At 43.2% G+C, this 12348-nt stretch overlaps 1 protein-coding gene across 1 annotated transcript in view; it reads left to right on the plus strand.

Annotated features, from left to right (window-relative positions):
* Window positions 1-12348, plus strand: part of scrib (scribble planar cell polarity protein) — a 147760-nt gene that overhangs the window by 93211 nt on the left and 42201 nt on the right. The window contains exons 21-27 of the mRNA XM_084048185.1: window positions 2422-2502; window positions 6758-7006; window positions 7280-7390; window positions 7814-7990; window positions 8520-8636; window positions 10851-11039; window positions 12181-12303. Coding sequence (XP_083904311.1) covers window positions 2422-2502; window positions 6758-7006; window positions 7280-7390; window positions 7814-7990; window positions 8520-8636; window positions 10851-11039; window positions 12181-12303 — 1047 coding nt within the window. The remainder of the gene's footprint in view (window positions 1-2421; window positions 2503-6757; window positions 7007-7279; window positions 7391-7813; window positions 7991-8519; window positions 8637-10850; window positions 11040-12180; window positions 12304-12348) is intronic.

Consider the following 12348-nt stretch of genomic DNA (forward strand, 5'->3'; position numbering starts at 1 on the left):
CACACGTGGGCTTTTCTCTCAACAAGCTGTTACATATTTCATTGGCGACTGCTTGGTGGAAGACCTTGTACACATGGTGTCATATTCTAACCTCTCCTCCTGTAGGCCGTGTCCCAAGACTGTACAGGACATTCAAAATGTCAATAGTCAACCAACAACAAGACAACTGCATCCAACAAACATCTTGTGTGTCCAGCTAATTTAGTTAAAGGGATAGTTCACCCCCAAAATTACATTTTTTCTGTCGATTAGTCACCCCATGGACACTTGAATTAATGGATATTTTTTGTTTTTGTTGCATTCCTGAGCCAATAATTTGATGACCAGCGGACCGGTAGCCTAGACAGCAGTTCCGGTAGGAGACACAAAGGAGACTCTTTGTGTCTCCTACCGGAACCGCTCGATAGAAAAAAAGTATTTATTTTGGTGAACTGTCCCTTTTAATATAGCACCACAATTATTTTAACCACTTTATCCATATTTTATACTTTGGCTATTCAAAAATAGCAGATATACAATACTTGTACATCTGTTTTTTAAATGTTTAGAAAAATCTCAAAAATGTTTGGACATTTTTTTAATATTTTGATTTTTTTTTACATAAATCTTCTCGTCTGGGGGTCCCTGCCACAAAATGTTTTTCGATGGGGGGGTCCACGACCAAATACATATCAATTTGGGGTCCATAGACATAGACTACCATGCAATAATCAGATGTCATACTTGTGCGACATCTATAAATTAGTTGCCGGATTTAGCTGACGTTTTATCGTATAATTCTGTAATGACGTGGCCAGAGGGCGTTAGCCCATGTCAGGCCATTTCCACACCATCTATTCTAGCCACCCAGCGGTTTAAGCCATCCCCGGGGCAACGGAGATATGAATAGCAAGCCCCTGACACTTGATAGGCCCACTGTAACTGGAATGGGAAGAGGTGGGGGGCAGGGGGTGGCGTATATTTGTGCCTGTGCACTGGCCTGTGTGCAATAGGGCTGGTTTCAGCACACACACACACACACACACACACACACACACACACACACACACACACAGCACGAGCAGCCCTGCAACGAGGAAAAAGGACGCATAAACTTATGATTTTAGACAGGTCTGTAAAAGTCTTCACCTTTTATCTTTTTTCACCTTGCATCCACACAAAAGTTTGTGTGGATGCAGTGCCTCGCCAGTTGCTGAGTGCTTAGTTCTTATTTGCTCTGTGGAGTTCTGTTGCAGTTAGACTTTGTCTCTGCATGTTTACATGGACTTTTTGTATTGTTTTTTTTGGGTGAACCAGACCCCAGAGATTCGGCGGGTTTTCATTCATTCGGTGTAAACAAATTGTGCAACCTCTTTTTGGGGGGGGGGACAAACAGGGGACACGGGTTCATGTTTGTTTTTTAATGAGGACCATGTGTCCCAGGGCTTCCTGATTATCCTTCATCAAATTGGTGCTTTTGATTGATAGTCTTTTTATGTATTTATCTATTTCATTTCATCTTTTTTTTTAATAGGCTTCGCAAATTGCCACGTGTCTTTTGTTCCTGTCCAAACACCTCCAAAATTACCTCTGTGTGTGTGAACCCCCGGCGCCAGCAGCACTAATGAGTGTGAATAAAGGGGGTCTTTATTTGGGGTTGTGTGCTGTCGTAAGATCGTCATCACCATGGGAGGATGTCCCCTCACTGACCATCTGCTAACCCTTGGTTGTAGACAGGCTGTGAGTTAGCACTGTGATTCAGCTGGGAGGGCATTGCTGCCTGTTGCACCAGAAACTCCCACCCACCCCACCCCAACCCCCAGTGCCACCCACCTGCTATGTCTGGTTTAGTAGAGAGGCAGAGGTGTCCAGGGAAGAGCAACTGTAACAGTAACTTAATGAATGTTAATTACAAGCTTAAAGCAGTACACCGATGACATCTGATTTATAATAGCTGCTACTCTGAAAAGCTGTGGTATGTCAAGCAGTGGTTCCCAAACTTTTTAGCTCAAGACCCCAAAAGAGAAATGAGACGTTTTCCCGGGACCCCTGGGAAAACGGGCAAACGCAAACGGGCAAACTAGACATTATTAGCAATGACCTAGGCTATACCATTATATACAAACCATGTTGGAGGTCTTTTATGTGCCAAACTGTTTGTTTGTGGTAGGTGTGTCAGGGGGATACAACAGAAATGTGTGTGGAGAGGAATTAATTGGCATAAATACTAAAAATGAGGTAAAAGATTATTGTCTACTCTAATTTTTAAGAAAAAAATAATATATATTTATGAAATGTTGTTTTTAATTGTTGTTTTTAATTGATGTTGTGAATTGCCCTGTCATTCCTGGGTATAAGTGGGTTCAAAAGGAAATGAGTGCTCCAGCCTAAATAAACATCTTAAAATTCCAGACTGTGAACTTGTCGTCTCCTGCTTTTCAGGGAATCTACATATCACGCATCGCAGAGGGCGGGGCGGCCAGTCGAGACAGTACTCTGTGTGTAGGAGACAGAGTGTTAACCGTGAGTACAAACCATTCCTCCTACGCTCACCTTAACCCTCTCTCTCCATAGACCATATTCACACGGACGCCATTTTGGATCCTGCGTCATTCTCGATGGGTATCATCCTCGACCCGAAGAGCAAATGGCGACTGTGTGAATATGGTTAATTTCCATGCTTAACTACAGATTGATCTCAAATGTAGATTCCTACACGCATTTGTGGAAATTCTTGAAAATGAATTCATAATTTCCTGGTTTGTAGTTTGTATAAATTCAGGAATTTGACGTAGCTAGCCACTGTCAATTCTTTGTTTATGAAACAGCGCTGAAACAGTGTGTTTACGTTCACGCTGTTTAACGAATTTTTCGCTGATTTCTAGGACTTGGCCCATAACAACATTTTCAAAACATGCTTTTAATCCATGACAGTTGTACTCAAATAACAACAATCACACAACTCTCATCTGGCCCCTCAAGGCAAGTTTTTTCCTGTCTCACGTTAGATATAGGCCAAAACGAACTCCATATAGACCGGATGCAGGAAATTACCTCATCAAACAAGAACACATGACTCATCCATGAATAGAAATCACCTTTACTAACCTAGTCCCCATATGAAATCTAACCTCATGCCTGTCCTGTGGTGCACACAGCTCATAACTGGTTTGCAGCAGAAACTCGAGTTTCTTATGTTATCACCGCTATGTCTGTCTGTCTGTCTCTCCCTCTTTCCTCTGCGCTCAAAGCTTGGCTTTGCTTTCTACCCCCAATCCATCTGTCAACGCTTTCGGTAATGGCGTTGCATGTCTGTTCAGTAAGCCTGGGACTGCTTAACTCCATGAAATTGATAAGCAAAATTATGTTTTGCATGAAAAGAATGGCTTGTAAGATAAACATTCTGCCCACCAATATTGTTTTTTGTTTGGTTCCCCAAACACTCCTGTCCTTGTTTTCCCCAGTAACTGCACAGTTGTTGTGATGCTGTGATTTGGCCCAGAACTGTGAGTGCACGCCGCCACGAAAATGTTGTATGAAGTGAGACAGTTCAAGAAGTTGGAGGGCAGTAATTTGTGTCATTTGCAATTTACAAGCATAATATATGCAAGCTGAATCTGTCTTGAGAGATTAGCCTATAAGCGAAATGGCTGTTTTCAGGTAACAATAATATATATATATATATATATATATATATATATATTGTTGAATACGCCACTCTTATGTGTCTTCAAAATTGCTTATTGTCCCAGCCTTACTGTTCAGTCACGCACATTTTGAGATGTTCTTGGTTTTAGTTTTGTAACTCCTCAACTGTCTCTCTCAACACCTGTTTCTTCTGTTCTGTTCTTTTGGATTGATATTAACCATGTCTTTCTCTGGCCCTTCTTTATTGGCAATGACAAGAATCTGAATGAATGAATGATCCTATTTGCTTTCTTCTTTCGGGGGGTTTCTCCCTTCCTTCTCTTATTTCTAGTTCTACTTCTACGCAGTTTCTCCTGCTCCTTCCTCTCTATTGTCTCTCTCTCCCCCCTCCTACTCTCTCTCTCTGAGTCCAATTCCATCTCTCTCAGACAAGTCTCTGGATCTATACACTAGCGCCTCTTCCTCTGCATGCTTTTACTACTTACTATTGCACTAAGTTGCCTAGTCTCCCTGTCTACCTGCTGGGTGGTGGTGGGGTTTGGGGTGTGGTGCGGTCCTGGAGCCTGTGTGGTCCGCTGACATGGTGAAGGCACGGCATGCATTTTACCATAGCAGCAGCTGCAGTAGCATTAAACCAGCCGTATTGGTAAGAGCTGGTACTGTCGGGTCAGCGCTGGCCTCTGTTTTGTCTCCGTGGACCAGAGGGGCCGCATATGTATTATTATTATTATTATTAGTATTAGTGCCTTTCTGTCCCCAACATGGCCACCTCGCTCAGTTCAGGCACTGTGCCAACTTATTATTCATGTTTATTTAACAAAACATGCGTATTGATATTGTTCCAGAAGTGCTGTAGTAGAGGAATCACGCCTTATACGGTAGTGTATATAGGCAACTTATTAAGGTGTGCTTGCCTTCACTAACTTAAATTCAGCCTCTTTGGGCTGCGATCCATGCCGCCGCTTGTGTTTTTAAGTGAGAAAAGGCAAGATGGTACGTTGACTTTATATTGCATCATTTAGTTCAGAGACAGGGTGTCAAATAGCTCTATATATTCCAATAGAAATCATTGCTATAGTGTGTGTTCAGTTACATGGGTCGTCATGTCTCTTCAGCTCTTTAGTAAACTATGTCAGGGTAGCTCAGTCCGTAGCACACTCGCCTTTGGACCTCAAGGTTCTGGGCTTGATCCCGGGCACCGCCAAATCGGCACATGAGGATCACGGTAGATGTTGTGCTCCACCTCAGCAATTCATCTCCCAGGGGATAGCACATTGAAAAGGGGATAAACCTCTCATTCTTGGCCGATACCGACAATAAGCCAGTCCGACCCTCTTACTTAATGTTATTAACAGGATGCAGGATAAACAAGTTAAATTGGAAGTGATGAAATGAAAGTGAGAAAGTGAGAAAACCAAATGGACCCGTAAGGGTCCATTTAGCTGGGGACCACCTGGAACCCCCTCAAGGACCACTGGTGGTCCCCAGACCACTGGTTGAGAACCGCTGAGTTAGAGAGATGGGGAGACTTCTGTTACTGAACAAACACTCTAGCAATGATCGGAATTTAGAGCTTTAATTTTTACAAAAACACTTACAGTACCCTACCATTAACTTGCCTGGGGTTTTAATAGTGTGCTTGAACAAACCGACTAAAAGCTTGACCCTCCCCCTCTGCTCAGCTCCTATAGGGAAGCTCTGCCAGCTCGCTGTGCCTGTGGCAGCCCCCCCCCCCCCCGAAACCCCCCTACCCCCCGCCCGCCCGCCGTCCCTCGCTAACTTTCTCTCCTCTGTGCCTGTTCCTATTGCTCTGTGATGGTGGTGGATCTGTTTTTCAAATAACAACAGTACTCACTTGTAGCCGGCGCCTCTGCAAATCAGTACTAATACCTGGATCAAATAAAAAATGGTCATAGATAGGGTGACCAGACAATCCCGCGTTTGGCCTGGGATCGTCCCGGTTTCAAGCTGTGTCCAGAATCCCAACAAATATCTCTAAAACACTAATACGTCCCCGTTTTCAACATTCACCACATAATTGTAGTTTTTTTTTACGGCACAATTAAAGTAATAATAGTTTGTTTTCGGTGATTGCATAGACGTTTAGCATGTTCTGTTCATGTGAACATGCTCACCTAACCCAATCAGAAAACATGAACAATACTTTGTGTCTCTGAATTCAACGCTGATGTGGGTCAATCAGTCGTTGCCTCCACTTGCCTGTATGCAATCACCTATGGTGCGTATACATGTGTGCGTCTGAGTGAACGTGCATGAATAGATGTGCGCGTTCATTTAAGTGTCCCGGTTTGGTTTGGGGGGGCTGTAAATGTGGCCCCTCCTAGTCATAGCTGCATTCTAGATGTGTTAAAATGACACTTGCTGGGTCGGGCCTGCTTGCTGGTATATGACCAGACAGCTACAGAGATATGATGAGGCATTTGAAATGGATTCAGGGATGAGCATTTTAAAGGTAGGGTAAGTGATTTTCTTTGGTTACAATACGTTTTAACTAGCTCTATATTCGGATAGTACTTATTGCTATATAGTTTTTGTTCAGTAACAGGAGTCTCCATGTCTCTCCAGCTCTTTTATTAAACAGAAAATGCAATTTCAGGTCCGGATACCAATTTTATCCATTCAGGAGAGAACTCAGACAGGATACAGATTAAACAAGTGAAATTGGAAGTGATGACACATAGAATCGAGCAGAACAAAATTGGAACTGGAACACTATAAGAAAATGAAGCTGATAAATGGGTACTCTCTCCTGATTGGCTGAAATGTCGTCACCTGTACCTGAAAATGTATTTTCTGTTTATCAAAGCGCTAGAGAGACGGGGAGACTCCTTGTTACTGATCAAACACTCTAGCAATGATTACTATCAGAATATAGAGCTTTAACCTTTTTAACAAAAAACGTTTTGTTCTAACCAAAAAATATCACTTAACATACCTTTAACTCTGTGAGAGTTGAAAGCTGCTCCAGCAGCGTCTGGTACAGCATGATAGCCTGATGAGGGGAATATCATTCTGTCTGTGGTGACCAGCAGCAAGGGGTCAGGGTTATCTTCTCCTCCATGAGGAGATGGTGTCAGTGAGCTGACTCCTTCCTTCGGTTCGTATTCAGATCAATGGTGTAGACATGACAGAGGCCAGACATGACCAGGCAGTAGCGCTGCTTACCGGCACCTCCCCCACCATTGCCCTGCTGGTGGAGCGAGACCAGGCCTCGGCCGCCGGGGGCTCGCCGGGCCTGTCCCGGGCTCGAGCCCACTCCCCCCCGCCCCCAGAGCCCTCCGACTCGCCGGACCAGGAGGACCCCACGGACGAGCGCCTCAACCACATGAGCCAGCTGGAGGATGAGTACCCCATCGAGGTGAGACCGCCAGGCTGATGAATGTTGGCTACTTTTAGCCACCCATAAACCCCAGCATCCGTATTTGTGGTGGAAAGCTTTCGCAGAAAATAGAAAAAGGCTATTTTCTATGAATAGGAATATTCAGCTATAGGTACATTGCATAGTATACAGTTATGTAATTATAAACGGTGACCGGAATGAAGTAAGTGGAAGTAGGACATTGAAATGGAGAACGTCGACAGCAGGCATAATTTAACACTTAACACTTGCTGTGCTTGTTTATCCTAACAGGAAGTGACCCTGGTGAAGTCGGGCGGTCCTCTGGGCCTGAGCATCGTGGGTGGCAGCGACCATGCCAGTCACCCGTTTGGCATTAATGAGCCTGGGGTATTCATCTCAAAGGTAGTAACACTGACAGATCTTTATTTTATGCTCTCATCTAAAGCCTGGATTTATACTTTGTCGTACCGTACGATGCTGTCGTGCACCAAAAAATAGCTGACTTATAATAATAAGTGTAGATCTGCAATTTTTTGGTTTAACCAGTTATGTCTTTCACTATCTCTATACATTCTATAGAAACAGTCCGCACTCACAAGGTGAACTTTCTTTGAATTTTTTTATTTATCGCAGCAGCAGTCTCTGACAGGTTTCGGCTACTCAGGCCTTCATCAGCGTTGATGAAGGCTTGAGTATCCGAAACGTGCTCGTATTTGGATACTATCGCTATTATCTATACATATCTCTTATCTATCATCATGTAATTATGTCTAGCTCTTCAATATCTTTGCCTGCCTGTCTTACCTTTGGTGTTGTGTCGTGCAGGTAATTGCTCACGGCCTGGCGTCTCAGAGCGGCCTGCGCGTCGGGGACCGCATCCTGGAGGTGAACGCCATAGACCTCCGTCACGCCACCCACCAGGAGGCCGTCAGAGCGCTGCTGGCCAACAAGAATGAGATCACCATGTTGGTGCGCAGGGACCCCTCACCGCCTGGCATGCAGGTGAGGCTGCACACCCACCACACAAGTGGAACATGTTTAGATTTGTTCAAAACAAATACACAGTTCTGCTTGTCAGAGTTTTTCATGTCATCGTTTACAGGTTTCATCCAGCTTCTTTTTTTTTTTGGTGATTGAATTTACAGGCAATCACCAAAGCCAGGGAAATGTTCTTCTTTCTTTCATTCTACAAATGCCTTCTAATCTAAATCCTAAAAAACTTACGCTGCTATGTACATATAGCAGCGGTGGAAAAAGTACTAATTTTTTTAACTTAAAGTAAAAGTATCAATACTGCAATGTAGAAATACTCTGTTACAAGTAAAAGTCCAGAGTTCATGTGTGTCATTTTGAAGGTTTGTGATAGTTCATGTTCTTTTGTTTGCTCTTACATTTTCTTTATGCTACTGTTATCATTTATTTTAAATGGTAATACGGTTGGGAAAATAAGCTTTGGCTTCAGTACTGTATGTTCCATGGTTTTGTTTAAAAAAATCATGACCGAAATAAACTAACTTAACTAACATTACAGGAGATCGTAATCCAGAAGCAGCAAGGTGAGAAGCTTGGTATTAGCATCCGTGGAGGAGCCAAAGGTCACGCTGGCAACCCCTTCGACGCCACTGACGAGGGGATCTTCATATCCAAGGTACCGGAGCTGTTTTCCACTCACTCTGCATGCTTCACACACACACACACACACACACACACACACACACACACACACACACACACACACACACACACACACACACACACACACACACACACACACACACACACACATACACACACACACACGCACACACACACACACACACACACACACACACACAGTGCAATCACACACAGTGCAATCACACACAGTGTGCAATCCTAGATGATAATAAGAAAACATGCAATATATGATAGCATTGCTGAATATTGCACTGACGATATGACTATGGTTTTAATGTGGCACTCGGGTGGCGCAGAGGTAAAATCCCTGCCCACTACCACGTAGGTTGTGGAATAGTTCGAATCCACTCTGGTGCAATCCGGCTTTGTCGGGCGTCTATGTGAACACAATTGGCCCGTGTTCTGGGATGGGGTAGGGTGATTTGCGATTCTGTCCTTATCCAGACATAAGTCGGACGGCGCTGAGTCGGCTGAAGGTGACTTTGCAACGCTCGGCACGGCGATTTGCTCGCCTAAGCTCGCTCGGCGGTGCCTCTCGTGGCTCAAGTCACCTTCAGACGGCGCGCCTCCGTCGGTGAAAACGAAGTGCACCCTTTTCAATCTGACTGGTTTCCCAATCATACTGTGACACATATAATATGCCATGGATATGCCATGCCATGTCTTATACGTACATTGTACAGTACATACACTGATACATTTTTATTATCCTATTATAAAATTATTGACTCTTTCTGCTTTTGTTTTTCTCTCTTCCTCTTTCTTTTTTTTCTTTTTTCTTTTTTATAACCTATGCTGCTACATTGTGTGAAGAAAGCCAAACAAAAATAAGTTTTACTCTCATGTACCGGTGCACAAGATGTACCAATAAAGTATAATGATTTAAAACAAAGTAACGACTAAAAACTAAAGATTGCAGCCGCTTTAGAATGTCATGGTTATTCATCAGCAGTGAATAACATATAGTATGTGTGTGTGTGCATAGCGATGAGATCAATCCCAGGTCTGCTGGGAATTGGTTTATGTCTGTCTTATCATCAGCGTTAGAAAGTAACACGTTGCTGTAACGCAACTACTTTTTGCGCCTGCCTGCGCTTCCATGTTGAATATGATCAGGAGCACGCATGCACGTTCAACATGGAGGCGTGTTCAAGATCATGTTTGAACCGTCTGCTCCAGTCCAATGCCAGGCAGAACTAAAAAGACTGGTTTCAATGTGGTTGTTGAAAACATGATTCATATATCTACTAGTTTACATCAGTGAGCTCCAATAGATCAAGGTTAACACATTACCTACCAATCACGAGTATAACCGTGATTGGATAAATACCCCGTTATCTGCCAGTCACGAGTATAACCGTGAATGAAAAATTAAAAAAATAAATAAATATATATATATATATATATATATATAGCCATCCAAAGATATCTAGCTCCATTCACTCCTTGGTTAACTTATTACTTTAAAATCCTGTATCTCGGCTCCTGTGTTTTTTGTTTTTAACATTGGCAGTGGGGGAAGTAAAAAAAAAAAAGACCTCTGGCAGGGAATGTGTTAAGAGCTGTCATCTTATGGCAGCAACATGAAAATATATTTAATAAATAAAGTAACGCAAAAGTAACAGAAAAGTAACTAGTAACGTAACTAGTTACTTTTATAATGCAGTAACAAGTTAAGTAACTACGTTACTTTTTGAAAGCATTAACTATAACTAGTTACTAATTTAAAGTAACTTGTCCAACACTGCTTATCATACAGTAAATATCACTGCACATAGGGACTTATTTATGTATGAAATACATAAAACTTTTAATTGCATATGAACCTTTTTGTGTTTTTTATTAGTCTTTTGCCTAATTCATACTCTGTTGTACAAGTATAAATAGTCTCCGTTGTCTTTTATTTACTTACACACGCTATCTTTCATGCTATCTATCTTTTGTAAAAGTGTTTTAAGAGCCAAATAAGTCAATAATAAACCAGCTCAGTGGCCTTGTGGTTAGATTTTCCGCCCTGAGATTGGGTAATCTGCCTCACGCTACAGAAACAGGAGATAAGCTCCTGCCCTATATGGCTTGGCAAGGCTTACTTACTTATTTATGTGACAAATAAAGGGTGAATTGAATTGGTACAAACTTAACTGAAATCTGTATTATCCATACATCTCTGCCCTGCACATCAAAGGTGAGCTCAACAGGCGCGGCCGCCAGGGACGCCCGTCTGCAGGTGGGCATGCGCATCCTGGAGGTGAGCAACCACAGTCTGCTGGGCATGACGCACACGGAGGCGGTGCGGGTGCTCCGCGCCGTGGGAGACACCCTGGTCATGCTGGTGTGCGACGGCTTCGACGCGCACAACGTGGCTGCCGTGGAGGTGAGACGCCAACCAGGAGAGAATTTGTGTTCAGCAACAACTGAAATGATAAATATGTATGATATAAATAAGTAACGGGAGGGAATGTCAAAAATATTTTACTTCGAGAAATTCTACGACAGCTCACGAATGATCGTCTGCCGGTGATGCATTATTTTACAATATGTTATATATACATTTTTGGGTAGGGGATATTTGTTGCCTTAACACATTGACCGCCAGGCCCGTAGTCCTACGGGCCGTTAAATCCAACCGTTAACCGCCAATCCCGTAGTCCTACGGGGCGGGTGTTTTCCCATGTTAAATCGTGCAGGTGCAGATTCCGGATTTTTTTTGCACTTCCGGTTTTGAAGGGGGCGGACCGGAAACGAAATAATACTGTTTCCGGTTTTTGTCCCGCCTCCGTTTCCTGTCTAGCGATCAACTTTGGAAGCCATTATCTCGGCTTGTTGTTTAGCTCTCCGCATCCCCCATTGTAGCGTTTTGCTCTCGTTCTCCAAAATGGAGGGTCGGACGGTTTTCAGCGTTTTGTTCCGTCGGGTCCCGTGTTTGTGTCGAACCAAATGAACGCGGATTTTAAACGGATTTAGCGGGGCCTATGACGGAATCAAAAAAACAAAAAAGGTAAGAAAAAGCTTGGCACTACGATGGACGTTCTGAGATTAGCCGTTGGCGGGGGATGTGTTAAAGTGATAGTTCACCCAAAAAAAATATTTGTTTTTTTGTCTCATTCCTAAGCCAATAATTTGATGACCAGTGGACCAGTAGGCAGCGGTTCCGGTAGGAGATACAAAGGAGACTCTTTGTGTCTCCTACCGGAATCGCTACCGTTCATCAAATTATTGGCTTAGGAATGCGACAAAAACAAAAAAATATCCATGAATTCAAGTCTCCATGAGGTGACTAATCGATAGAAAAAAAGTCATTTTGGCGGTGAACTATCCCTTCAGTTTATCAATCAGTATTGCTGAAATATAGATAATAGATTGTCTTTTATTTAAACATGCCAGTCAAGAAACTAAGTTTCCTATCTTTCAAAACAGGACCACTTGTTTTAATTATGAAATCGGTGGGTTACTATGACGTATGGTTCCTTGTGAAATTCAACTCTTGTGTTCATGTCCATTGTGTCCCCCCTCAGGCCTCTCCTGGCATCATCGCCAACCCGTTTGCATCGTCGGGCATCGTTCGCAAGAACAGCATGGAGAGCATCTCCTCCATAGACAGAGACCTGAGCCCGGAGGAGATGGAGATCTTACAGAAGGTGGGACACACTCGGAACACACCACTATATAATTACAATACCAAT

This window comes from Gymnoscopelus microlampas (assembly GCF_963454915.1).
Source record: "Gymnoscopelus microlampas genome assembly, chromosome: 22".
In the NCBI taxonomy this organism is placed as follows: Eukaryota; Metazoa; Chordata; class Actinopteri; order Myctophiformes; family Myctophidae; genus Gymnoscopelus; species Gymnoscopelus microlampas.